The sequence below is a fragment of the Polyodon spathula genome, chromosome 2 (assembly GCF_017654505.1).
Source record: "Polyodon spathula isolate WHYD16114869_AA chromosome 2, ASM1765450v1, whole genome shotgun sequence".
In the NCBI taxonomy this organism is placed as follows: Eukaryota; Metazoa; Chordata; class Actinopteri; order Acipenseriformes; family Polyodontidae; genus Polyodon; species Polyodon spathula.
In genome coordinates, this window is record NC_054535.1 from 71,700,116 (window position 1) to 71,719,120 (window position 19,005).

At 39.3% G+C, this 19,005-nt stretch overlaps 1 protein-coding gene and 1 pseudogene across 1 annotated transcript; both read right to left on the bottom strand.

Annotated features, from left to right (window-relative positions):
- Positions 1-410: 410 nt before the first annotated feature.
- On the bottom strand, positions 411-11,648 carry LOC121300018 (bone morphogenetic protein 3-like). The gene is made up of 3 exons (XM_041228351.1): positions 11,016-11,648; positions 4,518-5,425; positions 411-2,622 (listed from the first exon to the last, which is right to left on the bottom strand). The coding sequence occupies exons 1-3, from the start codon at positions 11,290-11,292 to the stop codon at positions 2,431-2,433; spliced, it is 1,377 nt and encodes a 458-aa protein (XP_041084285.1). The 5' UTR covers positions 11,293-11,648; the 3' UTR covers positions 411-2,430.
- A 3,614-nt stretch (positions 11,649-15,262) lies between these two features.
- Positions 15,263-19,005, bottom strand: part of LOC121326926 — a 169,180-nt pseudogene continuing 165,437 nt past the window's right edge.

The window sequence follows — 19,005 nt, forward strand, 5'->3', positions numbered from 1 at the left end:
TACTGTCTGTACACAAATATATATATATATATATATATATATATATATATATATATATATATATATATATATATATATATATATATAAACAAAACAAACAAAAAAAAAAAAAACATGCATGTCAGCGGACGAGTCAACAAGATCAGTGTTCAAATATATGTTATTAACATGCATAACAGAACAAGGTAAATCATCAAGTCTCTCAGATATTTCTACTGTACTGTTCTGAGTGCCCTGCTCAATGTCTTAAGTAGCTTGATGCAGAAAGACAACTGGGTGCCAATAAACCAGAGAGAAAGAAAAAAAAAAACTAAAACGTTACAGCAGCTTATGAACTCTTGTGAAGTTTTCACAATCCATAGTCATTTTAAAATACACTAACAGTCTTTGATTATTGTATAGGTGATAGATTTCTAAATATGCCATTAAGTACACTTTATTTACAAAAAAAACAACAACATCCTCTTATCTATTGCTAAAAATGCGCAGGGAATGAGATGCCTGTGTACACTTAATAACGTATGTTGGAATTTAATCAATTTTTGTCCCTTTATATATTAAACATGACACTTGACACCTTTAAATACTGTTACTAAGCAGACATTAAAGTATGAATGAGACTTTACTGTGTAACACCCACATTGTTGATTATATTAGCTGTCACGTGACTGCTGCTAACTGTACACCAGCAGATTCAATTAATAAGGAGTCTGTGATGATCAAGAGGAGCAGATTAGAGACTGTGCATCTTCTCATGGTGTATCATTTATTATTTTCAGTTGTATTGCTAGTTCATTGTATTTTTAAAATGGATTGTGGACTAAAGTTTGCATTGTAAATATACACTTAAAAATACTATGCTTGCAGAAGCATTAAAAACAACTTGATGTATCCTTTCACAGCACCGAATTTACTCTGTAGTAATAACACAGTACTGATTTCATTTTAATAAACAGAAAAGAGACTTACATTATTGTAAGTAATATTTTCTATCAAGAATAAATGCATTTATAAAAAATATATTACATATATTAAGTACATTTAAACACACTGGCCCAATTTGTATCCTTTTTGTTCATGGGCTCTACAATAGTTTAGTGCTTAAAATGATGCTTTCTGGTCAAATTCAGGCAATATACTGCGTCACTTCAAATGCCTGAGGTTAAACAGAGTACCACTTTAAGTATAGTGTTTTAATTGTATAATATGTTGCGTTAAAAAAACACCTGTTGTGTTTGTTTAAAGGAATACTGCAATTTCAAAGTTTTTTTTTTTTTTTTTTTTTTTTTACGCCTCGTAAATATGATGAATGTTTTAACGTAGTTCAGCTGTCCTCTAATGTGTTTGTCTTTTTTGCTGCACACTTTATTGTCATCCTGTAATACAGCAAAATTGGACTCCTTGGTTTTGTTTGTAAATTCCGTCAACCTGCTTTGATTTTGGGAATAAGGTATAACAGGCAACAATTTGACAGGCACATTCCCAAAAAGCCTATAGCCAATCAGCAGCTCCCTTTCTGGCGTAGCTGGTGATCCTGTCCCCAAAACACCCTTTGGATTTTACATATTCATTAATTTGGTAAGCAGAGAGATGAACCGTCTCCTTAACATGGGGGTCAGACCCTGGAGAGCAAGTAGTGTTGCATATGAAGACATACAAATACAGAAGCAACACATCAGAGACAGGACCTTCCTCGAAAGCACTGATAGAAATAAACAGAACCAATATTGTACACTGGACATGTAAGAAATATTGATTGACAGTGTTGATATGTGACTGAAACACAAATTATTGAAATTATAAATAATAATAAGCTGCATCATGATGCCAGTTACTAAGCTTTAATCTGGTTTAAACTAAAATTACATCTGGTTATATTTTGGTTTTGAATAGAACTAGATAACAGCAATAAATATATCTATACACCCCTTTTCCCTAAGAAAACTATTTCTGAATGCAGTAATGTGTTTTTGAAGAGATCCTATATTGATACTTTGTGTTTATACTCTACAATAGAAAGGCCACCTTGATAAAAAAAAAAAAAAAAAAGGCTTATCCAGCCGGAATTCATGAGACCATCACGTTTCTGATTAAGGGCGGTTAGGGGCTTCAAATATGGTTCTTTAAGACATTCTCCCCTCTATTAGGTACTAGTTATCTTTCATCTTTACAGTAGAAACTGGTTTCAGAACTGCCTCATCAGTTAGTCATTCAGTCATTAAATCGACAGTGTAGAGCATCAACTGTTATGATGCTGTCCATGTTTGTATATAAAAAGGTCTCTGTGTCATAATTTCATAATTGTTGGATCTTAAAAAAAGTAACCAAAAGTGGAACTCTTCACTTTTGATCAGAATTTATCTTTCAGTGCAAAAAAACAAAAAACAAATCCAAAGTGGAGGAATAATTGAAGTGAATGTCTCCATGGTGTTATCTGCAGGCACACGACTCCACAGTCATGTTGGGGTAGACCTTGAGGACCACATTCTTGCTCTCGTCAAAGAATAATATAGTGAGGGAGGACATGCGTTCAGGCACGCAGCAGGGCTCCGGTATCCCAGGAACCACACCCACTGCTCTCACGATGCTCTGGATGGTGGCGTGGTTCGACGGCTTTAAAGACTGGAAGAAAGCAAAGCAATTAAAACCATATTTGAAACGACATCACAGATTAATCTTACTAAAGTTAGCATGGGTACATTTAGGTTGGCGAAATAAATCTACATTTTAAACCCATTTATCTTCGACACCAACTTGACTGAGAGGATAACACAAAAGACACAGAAACTGACTTTTTTTTTTTTTTTAATACTATATTAATTTCTAAAGATATTCTGAAGGGAAAAAAATGAAGGCCAATTCCAGCAGCTTGGTGAATTGAACAAACTTTCCCTCCACTCCCTCCCCAAATCTTCACCTAATATTTACAGACCAGATTCAAAAGGCCTGAACACAACTGTAAATTCACTGAAGTGCTTACTATATTCAACAGAACCATCAGATGGACATGGAAGGGTTAATTTTATGATGAATCATGTCCTTCTTAACATTGCATGCAAAACACCAGCTAAACATTGTCTATTGAAAAACAGCAACAACTAAAGAATGGAGCCACATAGCACTGCAGTGAATCACTGAGGAATCATCCATTCCCTTTATATGCAGGTGATCCCCTTAGGGTCTCAGTCACTCCTAATTCAACTTACTACAAAACTTTTTGCAGCCCAATACTAATCAAAAGGACCTACCTCACCTGACTTAAATTACAGGGGGTGTCCTTCCACAGGTTATCAACCTCCCTCCACCTGCAAAACCAACTAGAAAGGGACAAAAGCCCAGAACCCCTGAGGTCAATCTAATAGTTCTTCAGCTTCCATCTTTATTATAAACAATCTACCTTACATGTAATACTGTGGAAGAAAAGGCTGCTGAGGTGAGAAGACACGCTCAGGCACGCTTGTGAAATGCCACAGCAATCTAGAAATGGCCCTGCTTTTAGTTTTATTCACCTAAAAGACATTGAGTCAGAACTAAATCCTCCTCATTTTAGGGTTAAATGCAATTAGACCATTTGGCCACTAGCTCTGTAGAGGTGGGATGAAAATAGTTACTGATAAGAAACCAAAACAATATGCTGGCTTGCATGTCAAACATCTCCCAACAAAGAAAGATGCTATGAGCTGTAAAACTGACAGTGGTTATTGCTTGTCTTGATTTATCAAAACATATTGCTTGGGTTATCAAAACCTTTCATTGAGGAACTTTGATAAAGCAAGGAATTGGATTAGTGTTGCTCTACTTAACCACTAAAGTGTAGAAACTTCTGGGAAATGAAAGCAACAGTTTCTTTCAGCTTGTAAAGTTACACCTCAACACTGCTGCTCCCTATCAGGTGTGGAGGTGTTGCAGACGTCAAACGCTGTCTAACACAGGACTGCTGTTAAGCTTGTTAGTGGATATCAGAGCCCCCTGAAATGTGCATTTAGTCTAATACCTGCTAAATTAACTGTATAAAGAAATACTCTGCTTTTTCCAGGAATCGAGATCTGCCTACAGTGAACCAGTATTGAGGATAAGATACTACACTGAAACATTTCCAGTGAGCTGGTATGTATTACTGGGGGTAACCAAGAAAAGCAGTAGTTTGGCAATTGGTTAAAATGATAAACAGCAAAACAGATTTGCTTCCATCAAAATTACTTTAGTATATACTGCACGCACACCACCTCCACCTGCTGGTGATTAGAGACATTACAATTTATTTAAGAACTTGTCACAATCCAAATACAGTATTTGAAGTTGACAGTGATGGCTCTGGTTAACAAATCTTTTGCTGCATTACTTACAAACTAGCAGATTCAACTATCCACCCACTAGTCAAAGTAAATGTGTTTTATTGTCTTTATACCTGATGTGATGTGTTTTATTCCTTTTTTCAACCACCACATATACACAGTCTTACATAACTACAAAGCAAATACATACACATGTTCTTTGTGTTACAACTTGTAATCTACCTTTGGCATGGGAAACTGGCAGGACCCAGAGCAATAGTAGGCATCAAAAGACTTTGGAGAAATAATCCACTCGCTCCAGCCAATGTCAGCAAAATCCACCTTCAGGTACCTGCGGGCACAATTCCGTGGCTCACTCCACTGCTTCCGTCGAGCCTTTTTCAAAGTCTGTTCGTCAAACTGGAGGGTCTGCACCTTGTGCCGATTGCTCTTTCGTTGCTTCTTTTTGTTCCTCTGCAGTTCTGCTGGGCGGGTCTCCAGTGCTTTGTATGGATTCCTCTCTCCCCAGGCCTGGGCCTCGTTGAACTGGAACTCTGCCCCTGGCAGCTCGTTGTTCTGCAGTGGGAAGAGGATGTTAGCGGATCGCTTGCTCCTCCGCTCATCGGTGCTGTTTCGTGTGTGCACTCCCAGCTTGTGAAGGCCAGGAGCAAGGGACCCCCTTCGCCTTGGCAGTGTTGACACTACAGCTTCTGACTCTGAGATAGCAGAGTCGTTTGCGTACACCAGAATGTATGGGGAGCGCTTAGAAAGCAGCTTTTTAAAGGCCCTGCTTCCTTGCGAGGCGATCTCAATCCCGATCAGAAGCTCATCATTGTGCTTGGCTTCGTTCAGGACACGTGTAATGTCCTTCCACTGCCATGACAGGAAGTTCCGATAGACAGTGGAGACATTGATAAGGAAGTGCCCCAGAGTCCTGGTGTTGTTGGCCACAGAAGCAAAACTCCAGACGGCAAGATGGATGTGGGCTTGTTTTCTGGGGCCATGGCGACCACAGCTCATGGGTCTTGCACACCTCCGGCTTGTGTTCAGCAGGTCTCCTATATAGTAATGCAACGTGGCAGAAAGAATGTCTTCTGATTTCGTTAGGGAGGTCAGGTTAAAGATTTGCAGTTGCATATCTCTAATGGTGCCTGGGATAAAAAAAAAGACATTAAAATGTATACAGTTGATCTATTGCTAATTCTAATTCAGAACAACCCCAGACAGACTGAACGTTGAAAACTTTTATTCCGATATTTGTTGAGTGTTATACAAATCGAAGTTGTGTCAACACACCTTTATCGAGGAATTTAAAAGTAGATCAACATTATACCGATAACAGTAAATACAAAGATTAGCGAGTTCTTGGTACAAATCATAATACTGCAGCAATCTAAACAGATTACAATTGAGTGTATAACCTGGCTCAGGTTCAAGAATATAAACTACAACTCAAGCTCTCTGCTTAAAGTATATTAGAAGTTGAGCTCACTGAGATGAAAATCTATTCAAAAAAAAGATCTCTCTAATCTTTAAAATAAATTCAATCACCTATTAGGCCTAATCCACACTAAATGCATTATTTGTCATTGCATTAATGCATCACTGCTTATCATTATGGGTTTGTAAGAGAGATATCTTTTCAAGGGTTCCATATGTTTTTTCCATGAACCAATTGTCAAAACAGGAAAGGCCAGTGGTGTCTTTCTTCTGTGCAGAGATGTATTCCTAGGTGGGTGATTTAAATAGAATTACTGTAGTCTGCAGCTCATAGTTTTAACAGCTAGGAAGACAACAGGTAGCAATACTGAGCTAGAAGAGATAAACTTGTTAGGCTGGGATCAGCTGTGAGACACAGGGCCTCATTTCAGTAAAGTCAACATTCCAACTTGGAAATGTGCAGAAATGTAGCAGAGTTTGCAAGTTGCCCCGTTTGCCAGTGGTTAGAGTGGTCACATTCATTACTTCCGGGTTAGATCAGTTGCACCTGAATAAACTGGAACCTTCAAATGCATTTGCTTTTTATACCTTCCTGTACATGACTTCAGATAAAGTGTATTTTTCTTTTTGAGTGTTGCTTTATTTCCTTTTGCCAGTGATGAAAAGAAAATCTCAAACTTGAATAGATAACACTTTGTAACTTGTTGGTCTTTACTCTTTCAACACTGCAAACATATGGAGATCTAGAAACTGCAGACCAGTGTTGAAACATAGGAAAGAAAACATTAAGTTACCTACCGTAACCCTGGTTCCCTTTCAATTCGAAGACGACCACCACCACATAGGTATGGGATAACCTATACCAGAGCCATCGCGAGGGAGAAGGAACGCCAGCAATTGAGGGATGCACAACACTGTCTAACCCAGGGGTTAACGGTGTGACCTTACACCCTCAAGGACCCTTGTGCCTACAGAAGGCAAAGCAGGGTCTATCACATTAATACGGTAGAACCTGGAGAAAGTATGCGGCATAGCCCAGCTAGCCACAGTACAAATGTCAGACATCGAGGTACCTTTGAAAAGGGCTCAAGATGTAGCCAACCCTCTAGTGGAGTGTGTGGCTATCCTACAAGGTGGGGGCAAGCCAGCACCATTATACACAGTCGAGACTGTGTCCACAATCCAGTGCGACAGACGCTGCTTAGAGAGGGGCTGTTCTAGAGTCCGTGTCCCGTGACAGACAAAGAATTGGTCAGATTGATGCAGATCTCTTGTCCTATGCACGTAGCATCTCAATGCCAGCACTGGGCAGAGGAAATGAAGTTGAAGCAAACGGAGGAGGATGAAAAGACCAGTTCCACAGACTGGTTAATGCAGAAGGCTGTAATCACCTTGGGAAGGACGGCGGGGTTGGTGCGCAGTGACACCCTGCTGCCAACCTCCCAAATATGCATGCAGGTGCTGTGCATAGACAGCACCTGCAGCTCACTGATCTGCTTAGCGGAGGTGATAGCTAAGAGGAAGGCTGTCTTCATAGACAGGTACTTCAGCTCTATGGCGTGTAAGGGCTGAAACAGGGCCTTCATGTGAGCCTCTAGTATAATATCAAGGCTCCATTCGGGGAGAACAGTCCTCCTAAGAGGGAGTAATCACTGTGCGCCTTTAAGGAAATGGGTAGCCAAAAAATGCGCACCTGGAGATACAGAATCTACAGGGGCATGGCAAGCAGAGATAGCCGCTAAATACATCCTCAAGGAGGAAGGTGACCTTCTAGCATCGAGCAGTTCTTGCAGAAACTGTAAAATGATGGCATAGGGCAAGTAATGGGGTCATGGTTCCCAGCCAGACACCAAGCTTGAAAATACTTCCACTTATAGGTATACAAGGACCTAATTGAGTCTGCCCTAACACTCTGTATCGTTTCCACAACTGCATCCGATAGCCGTAGGGCTAGCCAGCGGTCCCTTTCAGGGGCCAGACCCATAGCCGGAACGTGCCCGGTTCCGGGTACCAAAAAAGAGCCTTTCGCCTGACTTAGGAGATCCAACAAAGTGGAATCTCCTAGGGCTGGCCATACAACAGCTGACACAGTGTCGAAAACCAACCTCTCCTGGGCCACTTGGGGGCCACTAGGAGAACTGATGCTTTCTCTAACCGGACTGAGAAAAGCTGGGAGCAGCGGTATAGGTGGAAAAGCATACAAAAATGCTTTAGGCCACTCGTGGGCTGCTCTCAGCTCCACGCATTTATATGCAGGGATGTCAGCGATCTGAACATGGTCCGCAAACTCCTCTACCTGCCCAGACCTACCTCCCCAACCCGAGTTGGGCGAGTCTGTCATCACCAATTGATGGTTGTGTATCACTCCTATCCTTGCTCCGTCGCTCAGGTTAGAGGCTTGCCTCCACTAGCGTAGAGCTTCCCAGCGTAGTTGAGACACCGTCAGCCAATGGTGTCTATCGTTCATGGGGTGCAGCCAAAGTCACTGAGCCACTTGGATCAGGCGCTTGTGGTGTAACCTTAGTTGGGTGGGTGATGAAGCCATGGTCATCAGACCCAATAGTTTTTAACACAACACCAATTGTACTGTGAGCCCTTGTTGAACAGGGCCAGCCAGTTGCAGATGGCAGCTACTCTGTCGACCGACAGGTAGGCTTGCGATTAATTGGCTCTGGCATCGTTGAGGGTGAGACCCAACCTCAAACAGATTCTTCATCACAAATAGCTGTGCGGGCATTTGCTCCTTCCTGCGACTGGGCAGATCAACCAGTCATCCAGGTAATTCATCACCCTGATCACTTGCAAAGGAGCCAGGATGGCATCCATGCATTTTGAAAACGTAAAGGAGTGGGGGCGGGGAGGGGTAAGCAGAGGCCGAATCACAGCACGGAAAACTCAGGACGCTCCTCTGTAAGGTGGACCGGAGATACTTCCTCGTTGCAGGACCCATAGGAACGTGGAACTGCTACTACACTAGTGCTCATAAGGTGTTGCACGGTACGTGGATCACAAGGCGCCCATGGTACTCAGCGCACGGTGCACAGTGTTAATACCTTTGCTGCAACGCTAGTTGATGTACACACTACGTTAACACCTACAAGTACTCAGCCCGCCCTCTTGGTGTGCTTAAATATTTCAGTTCACCCGTGTTGCCGTGGTGTCTCTTGTACTACCCTCATGGCTTGCTATTGTGTGTGTGTATGTATGGTTTTATTTCACTGCCTTGCAGTTTAGAAATAAAAATCATACAAGCACGATTCCTCCACTGGGACCCAGCTCTGCAGGGTCCCACTGTTGAGTTGAATCAACAGGCTTATTTTAGCCCTCCTACTCTGCGCGTTGGTCACCCACCTGGCTGATGAATGTGTTTCTCCCATAACTGAATGGCTGTGTGTATAAGCCTGTACTTTTTCCTATTACTGCCTTTGCAGTTTAAAAAAAGATGCTCCATGCCTTGGTGCTTACAACTGCTTGCGCTGTGCATGCTGAGCCCCGTGCACAACGAGTACCCTGTTTACACTGGGTACTGTGCAGCACTGTAAGCTATACGCTAGGTTGAGCAGCGCCTACGCAACTAGCACAACGTGCACCACATGCACTGCTTGCACTGTGCATCCCAAGCGCCGTGCGCACCAGGTACCGTACACTACGTGAACTGTGTACTGTGCGTAATCGCACTACAGTGGTAGAGGTACTAGCACATGTGCGAGGAGGACATGTGTACTCTCAGAAAGAATAGACAATTAGGACTGCGCAGACAGTTGCTCACATGCGACAGACAGATAAAAAAGAGCGGCTTACCATGCAAGCAGGGAGGCCGCTGAAAGACAGAAAGGCAATAAAGTGGTCTTTTTTAAGTCGTTGATTCCAGGGAAGCGGCAAGCCAGCTTTCAGCATGAATGCAAGGGAAATACAGCCGACTTGAATCAACTCGAGAAGCTCTTTTCTATTAACACACTCAGCTCAACACAGAGGTCTTACCATACTGTCTTCAGAGGGAAAAAGAGGAGGATCTTCCTGTGAGTGACGGTTTTATTCCCTCGGTAGGCGGGACCGAGTGCGTCATCATGGGAAGGTGCCTTTCGGCAGCTCTGGTATAGAACACTCAGCAATACCTACCCGAAGGGCAGGAATATCCCATACCTATCTGCTGGTGGTCGTCTCCGAATTGAAAGGGAACCCAGTGAACTTACCCAGCCAGTAAAGTGATATTCTGTATGTGTATGTCAATGTGTCTTTCTTTTCAGCATAAACCACTGCAGCTATTTCACTGGTTATCTTTCTCTATGGCTACTGCTAAAAGAGTTTAAACATGATTATGTGAATACAAACATGTTTTCGTTGAATTAAATTGGAGTCAATTTATATTAAAGACCAAATTGGATAATTATTGATATATAATGAATATAAATTCACCATGAATAGGTACTTGTTTTCTAACTCTCGACAGAAAAAGTAATCAGAGAATATATACGTTAACGTTTAAAGTTTAAATCTATTAAAGAATACATTAGATTGTCTATAATATTCATCCCAACCGAAACCTCAGTGTAATTACCAGTCACCAGTAGGTGGGAGTGTTTTCTTACTGAAGAAATATTGAGGCTCGGGCTAGGAATTGATCTTTTCTGTGTGGCAAGTGTTTGTGGCACGAATCCGAAATCCATAGAAAGTAAAGAAAATAACAGTTTTCAGTATTTGCTACAGCTCAGTGAGCGATACATTATCTGTTAAAAATCAACCCTCTCTTCATTTCTTTTTAACAACATACCTTTTAAACAAAAATAGTTTAGCCGAGGTTAGATGTAATCTGAGGGTTAAAATGCAATCAATCCTGAAATAAATTATCTTACATTCAGGTTTAAGATAATTATATAATCGACTGTTTTTTGCGATATCCGCAGTTTATTTAGGCATCCAAATGCAATTAAAGAAATACTTTTCAAAAACAACAAAGCTGTTTATGGAAATGGGTACTTTTAAAATAACCATTAAATAATAATTGTGTTTAGGATTAAGATCTTATCAGTCTTTTATATTGAACATTTAGTTTTGCTACACGCGTTGTTCTACCCATTTTCATTCTACAAGCCGATGGCACAATGTTATCATTCAACAAAGAATTCTCGTATTGTGTTCTGTGTTGTTGCAGTGTAGATCCAAATACACACATAATAAATACATACATAATAATAAATACACTAATAAACAGCAAAAGCTACAAACACAATATTAAATATGTATCTACATGTACAATATCACAATCCAGAAACAGCAAGCATCACTGTTAAAGATACTTACCCCACTTAGCTTTAAAACTCCGAACTGTATTCCCATCCTTGAATTGAAAACCTGTTCTCTTGTACTTATCATATAGCATCGCCATGTGTTCTGATACGGTGCCCAGCAAAAGCAGGTCATTTTCAGCTTCAGAAATGTCATATGTATCCCCATTCCTGTCAAAATCTCCCAACTCGGCATTTTTCTTGAGTCCTGCAAAACGATCTTTTAGCAAATCACCAGATCCAAAGCAAAAATAACTCCACGCGAACAACACGACAGACATACGGTGATACATCCTGCACGAAGTTTTAGCTGTAAGAAAAGGTGTAGAACTGTGCTGGGCTCCAGCTGGACTTATGCGTTCAGGTGTGTTCTACAATTTTTAAAACTCTCTTCCTTGACTTTCTGTACGTAGCTCGTTGCCAGCGGTGAGTTACTGTCAGTGTCAGTGTCAACGTTAACGTGTTATTAATTAAGTAGTGATCAGTAGTGGGTTTGTTTTTCTGTCCTCTGCTCCTGTGAGGCGCAGTTCTCTTGGTTTTTTTTATCTTAGATCAGGGCTGATCTCTGAATCGACAGCCAATCGCACCACTTCTCCACTTCATTGAAGGTAGAGCACACACTGTATTGTCACGGATGTGGTGGTTGAGGGAAGATCTGCATACGTTTGTATCTGCTTCCTTAGTGTACCTGTTGTAAAAGTATCCGTTAGCTAACGTTTGTTTTATTGCCTATATTTTGTATTATTATATAGCTTTCGCTACTTTATTATTATTATTATTATTATTATTATTATTATTATTATTATTATTATTATTATTATTATTATTATAAAATGAATACGGACATGGAGTCTGTGAGTAAAAACTCTCCAAGTTTAATATGCAACTTGATAATCAACTTGATACCATTCTAGAATGCCCCGGAAGCTGAAGTCTTGAACCATTCCAAAATTAGTCGACTTATTATGGCATTATTGTTGGTTCAAGGAAAGTTTTCATACAATGCAAGCTCATGAGATTTACCAAGATGCACTGCACAGTTGGCTTTGTCAGGTTGAGTCCACAAACATTGCAGCAGTCTACAGTATATAAATAAAGAGATATATTAGGGCTGACTTCAAAGCTTTTTTTTTTTTTCTCCAAGTGTAAATCATTCCATTTTTACAGGTACAAAAGCATCTTTCGAAATTAGTTATGTAACTTTAACAGGTTTTTCCTTTTCAAAGATGGGAATTTACACATTGGCGCATAAGAATCACTTATGATGAACACATCACAATTGAAAAAAAAAAAAAAAAATAATAATTTTACTCCCAGATGTAGTCTACCCAGTCTAGTATTCGAATGATCAATTTACGAGCAGTATCACCATTCTTGTTAATGTCAGTTTTTTTTTTTTAACATTAAGTTGTACAGACAGATGCAGAGCACTTGTTTCTAACCCATCATCGTCATCCTTCTCTGGCATTCCACTGGATCTGTCTACCTTGCTACTGTTGTGCAGTATGTTGGTCTCAAAAGCTTACCTGAGTCATATTTTGTAAAGTGCAGTCGAATAAAGGTTAAGTACAGTATGTCCAGTAACTCCGGGACATAAACTGGACTGGCAACGCATTGTCTCTGAACGATGAGTATAGCACAATCTTATTCTCTCTTTTATTTTTTTACTTCCCTAGCTGTAGCTAATCATACATCAAACCCTAAAAGTAAACAACATAGCCGGAAACTGTTTTATTTCACGAATCGTCCGTGAGCTGTTGAGCGACTCATTTTGCAGCAAGTTTTTAATAAGTACAGCGGTACAACACGATTCATGCAGTGTGCTCCAGCAAAGCGCTGTGTTTGTGATGCGGCACTGAATAAAGTCGCTTATTCAGGGCATTAACGGATCTCATTTCTATTCTACAGTGTTCAATTGACTGAAGCAGACACATCCTGCACATCGCAGCCTGATCCGGATGCAGCATCGCATCCCTTACACACTAAATACGTCCCATATAAAGAGTTTAAATATGCTCTTTCAGTATTTCCCTTTCAAGGGCGCTCATGAGGAAATAATTATTTCCCCCCCTTGAACATTTGATCGCAAAGAATATCTGAATGTTATGTTTCAGATATTGCTTAGGGAGCTGTCCTACCAGATGTTACTCGAGATGTGCAGTCCTCTCTCTTCTAATATTCTCATGTGTTCATCAAATCCACAATGCACATTTCATTAACACCATTAAAGACTGGTTACTGCATTGACGGGTCACACATTTTAAGATTTAACATGGGAAGGACGTGTGATCTGATAGTTTCACAATTCTTTTGATGATTAGATTAGACCACTTTTAAGTGTGTTATCACTCAAATACTGAGTTTATATGAGATAATATATATATATATATATATATAGTATATATATAGATATATATATATATATATATATATATATATATATACTAATGTATATTGTTAATGTGTATCTGGTATTGTGTTTTATTTCATTATCACTGATAGCTACATATATCAAACTAAGAGGTGTTTTAATGATAAATAACAATATAGATAATTTTTTGTTAATGTTTTTCAAGTCAAGAAGGGAAACAGATCCAATTTCAAACATCTGCTCCTCAATTTGTAGGTATTTGAATAATCAGAACATAAACAACCCTGACAGAAAAAAAAGGTGGTCAGTTACAGTTTTGGTATCAGACCACATAAGAGGATTGGGGCCAGAAAAACATGGAGATGTAAACAATTTTTAATGTGGATGAAAACCAAAATGACCTCCCACCTCTGAGGTTTTAGTTGTGATTTGGTGAAATGTTTGACTTGATAACAAGACAGCCTTTTGTAAGTAAATAAATGCAATATGAAAAGACGCAGTAGAACCCATCTGTTTCATGAACACTATTGCATTGGTTCTTATCTATTGAAGTGGGATCTGGTTGGGCAGTATGTTCGCTATCATTTAGTTTTACACTGTGTGCATGTTAGCACAACTGAGATTTAAATTAACATGGAAAGGAAATGTGGTCTGATGATTTCAGCGGTGGATTAAGAATCAGAAGGTTGAAATCACAAAGCACTCCTGTCATACTATGCCTCTTGATGTCTTTGTTCTTTGTGTCTCGCTTATGTGTCATTTTTTTTTAGAGTAAACAAGCTGGGAACTCAGATGTAATAAAAGGCTGCATATAGAATTACCATCCATTACTGATTCATCATTATACTGTATACTGACACTGGCACTGCCTCTGTACATAGGGGTAGAGTGTAGTAACAAAAACGCAGGTTCAACTCCAGCCTTTTTCAATGAGAAGAATGTGGCTCACAGGACAGGGAATGCCAAAACAGCCAAAGAGAAAGGTTTTAAATATTATAATGATTTTGGTCAAACCGACTTTATGAAACACATACTTGTTTTTGATGTGTTTTTCCAACTAAACTATATCTGTTGTACCGTAACATAATTACGCCTGAAAATGGTTATAAAAGTTCTACAAAGTAATTTATTTATAAACAGGGTGGAAAAGCTAATTAACTGTTGGAGTTAATTAGTATAAAGTTCAGCCTTTGAAGTGAAGTAGCCTTGCATCTGTGAATGCAAGGATTGCTTTAACACAACTTCCCTTTCTTTTTACTTTGTAAAAAAGGAATCATTCTTGTAGTCCAGCTGAAACTCCTGCAGCCTGGGGGGTGACATTAAAGTACCCGCCATCTCTCCAAGTCCTTACGCCCTTCATTTGTTTATGTAAACAGAACAAACATTTCAAAGTGAAACATTGCACAGTGCAGGTCCCGGAGCAGGTTACTGCTTCCTAAATCACTTCTTCTGGGAATCCAAATAAACTCAGACAGCTTGCTACAGGGAATAAAAACAATTAACAGCGTGTGGAGGGGTTACTTTCAGTCACCAACTGATTCTGGGCTATGTGGGGAGCTATTATAATACTAAACTGAGCATCAGACACAATAATGAATCTAGCCCAGTCACGCACATACCATGTTACACATAGAGGGAAATCCTCGCTGAAACATATTACAACTATATTAAACAATGCAGTATGAGATGCATTGTAAAACCTCCCTGATGTACTGTCTTCAGTGATATTTTAATGCAAATATGTACTATAGACAGAGCTCAGACCACTTTTCACTACGGTAATCGTGTGCGATGAGATAAATATCTCAAGTTAGGGGAAAATGACATGCAACTTGCAATTTCCATATGGTTGCATTTATTTTCCCTTTGAATAGTTAACTATTTTTGCAGATGTTTCATAGATTCTCTTTTAGGAACAAAAAAAAGATTGTGATTTCCCCACTGCTGCATTCAAACAGAAACAAGTCACAGCTAAAACATGTATGTACATTGAAACAGTCAAGCAGGCATGTACACAATGTCTCACCTCTTGGTGCTTCCCATATTTGAATTGGTTCACTGTTTATTTATTTTACAAATCCAGATGTTGTGCGTAATGGAATCAATACTGCATGCAAGTAAAAGGCTGCAGTACAAGCAAACAAACGACAGTGAGGGTTTTTCATTAAAAAAAAAAAAAAAAAAATATATATATTTTTTTTATTTCATGCCCAGCAATGACTTAATAAAAAAAAGTATTGCTACATATTTTAGCTGTGTTTTAGTTAGATCTTCCTTCTGGTGATGTGCTCATAGATCACAGCTTGGATGTAGAGGGATGTTTGTACAGGTGTCTGTGTAGAATTATCACCTGGGGACACCTAAGAGAAGAAACAAAAGTTAAGCAATCACTATTTTTTTGGATAATTAGCTAATCTGTTGCATAAATGCAACATGCATGTCCACTTTCTAACAAGATGGGCTTTAATAATGTGTCAGGAAGACAGTACTGCAGTAATGTGGAATAGAATATTTATGAGTTGTATTCCTGTGTGTTACAGCAAACAGTGAATGCACTGACAGATATATATATATATATATATATATATATATATATATATATATATATATATATATATATATATATATATATTTGTCAATTTTGTAGTGTCTGTAATTTTCTCCATATCGACTAATTCCCCACAAAGTCCCAGCCACATGGCTGTTGAGGGAACCTGGTCAGAATTCCAGCATTTTGTTATGCATTTTCTTGCTGCAGCCAAAAGGTAACCAATCAGTTTATTAGCGCTTAAGTTTAGAGTATTAGGAGGGGCAAGGCTGAGCAGCAAATATAGGGGGTCCAGAGGAATAGGGATTTGATTAATTTTCTGTATTATTTGCTGGATTTGAATCCAGGATGGCTGTATCTTAGAGCAATCCCAAAATATATAAAATATATAAGAACATAAGTTTACAAACGAGATTAGGCCATTTGGCCCATCTTGCTCATTTGATTGTTAGTAACTTATTGATCCCAGAGTCTCAACAAGCAATTTCTTGAAGGATCCCATGGTGTCAGCTTCAACAACAATGGTTCCAGAGTTGGTTCCAGACTCCCACAATTCTCTATGTAAAAAAGTACCTCCTATTTTCTGTTCTGAATGTCCATTTATCTAATCTCCATTTGTGACCCCTGGTCCTTGTTTCTTTTTTCAGGTTGAAAAAGTCAACATTGTCAATACTTTTTAGAATTCTGAATGCTTAAATCAGATTGCCACATAGTCTTCTTTGTTGAAGACTGAATAGATTCAATTCTTTAAGCCTGTTTGCATATGACATGCCTTTTAAACACGGAATAAATCAACTGGAAAAAACTTAGCTTCCATCTCCTCGACCCGCCCCATCAGCCACCCAAAACCATGGTTTTAAAATTAGCTCTAGTTCACTGTTACATCTGCCCACAACACACATTTTAAACTTCCTTATGCTTATTGATCTGCCCACAATTACTTATTGCCCATAGGGCATTATAGAATAAGAATTAGTGTTATAGTAAAGTTGCTCTCGAGCATACACATTTTCTAAGGACTAAACCCCACTCTCTCTCTATGTTTGGACTGGTAGTTTTACTCTGGGGCTAAAGCATAGAGTCATCTTCACCACTTAAAAAAGCAACTCCAGCTGATTTTATTATATCTTTACCTGTATGCCAACATTTCTATTCTCCCTACCTTCAAAGAAATATTATAACAAATACAAGTGTCATATTACTTTCTGTGATGTATTTAAAAACATTGCGTGTATATTTAATCATTTCTATGGTTGCTCTTCCTGTGCAACCCTGTTCAATGGCAGTTACATCAAAGGAACCACCAGCATGAGAGCTGGTCTGTACCAACCAGCCAATTTACTGCCTGGCCTCATTCCCTTTGTTTTTAATATGAAACATGGTACGGGTGTGTTTACCACATTCAGTGTACAGCTCTATTTAAAAAAACAACACAAGCGAAATACATTTTTGTTAGCACAGGATTCATTTAGAACAACTGAGTACCATAACTGCTTATAGTACGGGTACAGAACTGCCATATATTGTTTTATATCGTCCACTTTTTCAGAAGATTTTCCAGTAACATATTATCTCTTTAATATTCTGTTATGTGTGTTCTCTATCATTCTGTATTTCTCTATATCTGTTTCTGCTTAGATAATTTATTAGGCTTGTACTATCAAAAAGCAAAAACGCCTTTTTTCAACCACTTCTAAAAGCTGAATCTCTGAAGTTATATAGTTTTCAACCAGCCCACAAGTGGTTTGTAGTTGAAACTCACAGTTGTAACAGTTGAAGAAGGTGTTCATTTATAAATTCACCTCGCCTCAGAAATTACATTTATAGAAGTGGCTGAAAAGGGAAATGTCTACTGCAATAATAAGCATGTAAATAAATACAGAATTATAGATTTTGAAACACAGGGATAGAAATGCAGAAATAAACAACAAGGGCTGGGAAATCCTGACCACAAAGTAATAGGAACAAGGATGAGCAATGGGAACAAACAGGTGTTCTCAATATTTGTTTTCATTTGTACAAAAAAAAAAAAAAAAACAGATTATGCAGTAATCCTCAAGTGAAACATGCTTCTGTGAAGGAAAAACATCAGTCGTGGCAACTGTAGCACATTAAGAACATTTGTTTTACCTTTGGATCCACATTTAGTAATTTCCTGTCTCGCTTTCTTGAAAAGCAGTCCAGATGAATTCTCAGCAATGAACTGGTAGTTTGGGCTGGGGTTTGATGTAGAAACTTGCATTTCCCAGTTATAGAAACTATAAAAAATGGTAATGTGCATAACCTTAAGTTATTATCATAACCCTGGTTCCCTGAAATAGAAATGTAACCATTACCAAATGGATATTTACCACCTAAAAGACTTGAATTCTGAAAATTGTATCCCAAAGTTGCTCACCGAGCCTGTGATGCAGTCATGACTCCGCCCCCGAGGTATAAAGGATTGCGCTCACAGATCTGGTATGGAAATGGTTTTGAGGATCCACCACATTCAGTCTGTAGAACGTAGTAAAGGTATGGGGAGTAGCCCGCACCACTGCATTGCATATGTCTTTGACAGATGCACCCTGGAATAAAACTCACAAAGTTGCCATGCACCTGGTGCAATGGGCAGTGAGATTTTCTGGAGGAGGCAAATTAGCCAGCTCATAGGCAGTCGTGTCCTTGTCTGCTACCCAGTTGGACATCCGCTGCTTAGACAAGCCTCAACCATGGCACTTCGCCTCCAAAGCAAACAAAAAATACTTTGGACTGGCTTCAACTTTTCATCCTGTCACCATAGTATGCCAGGGCCCTCTTCCTGGTCTGGGGACGTCCCCACTCAGCTGTCCTGCCACAAGTGCTATAAAGCAAAAGCAAGAAATAAAATAAGCTCCAGCTGGAGCTGTGCAGCCTGGGGGGGAGAGAACAAAGTCATCTTATTTATGTTGCTGGATCCCTGGGAAGGAGCGACTTGAGCCGATGGCTTCACACGGGGCATACGGCCGCAGTGGGACGTATCGAGCAACAGGCTGTAGTGCACAATATATGCGTAATAGAATTATTACAGCAATTACTGTAGTTTATATTACATATCATTTGTGTAAA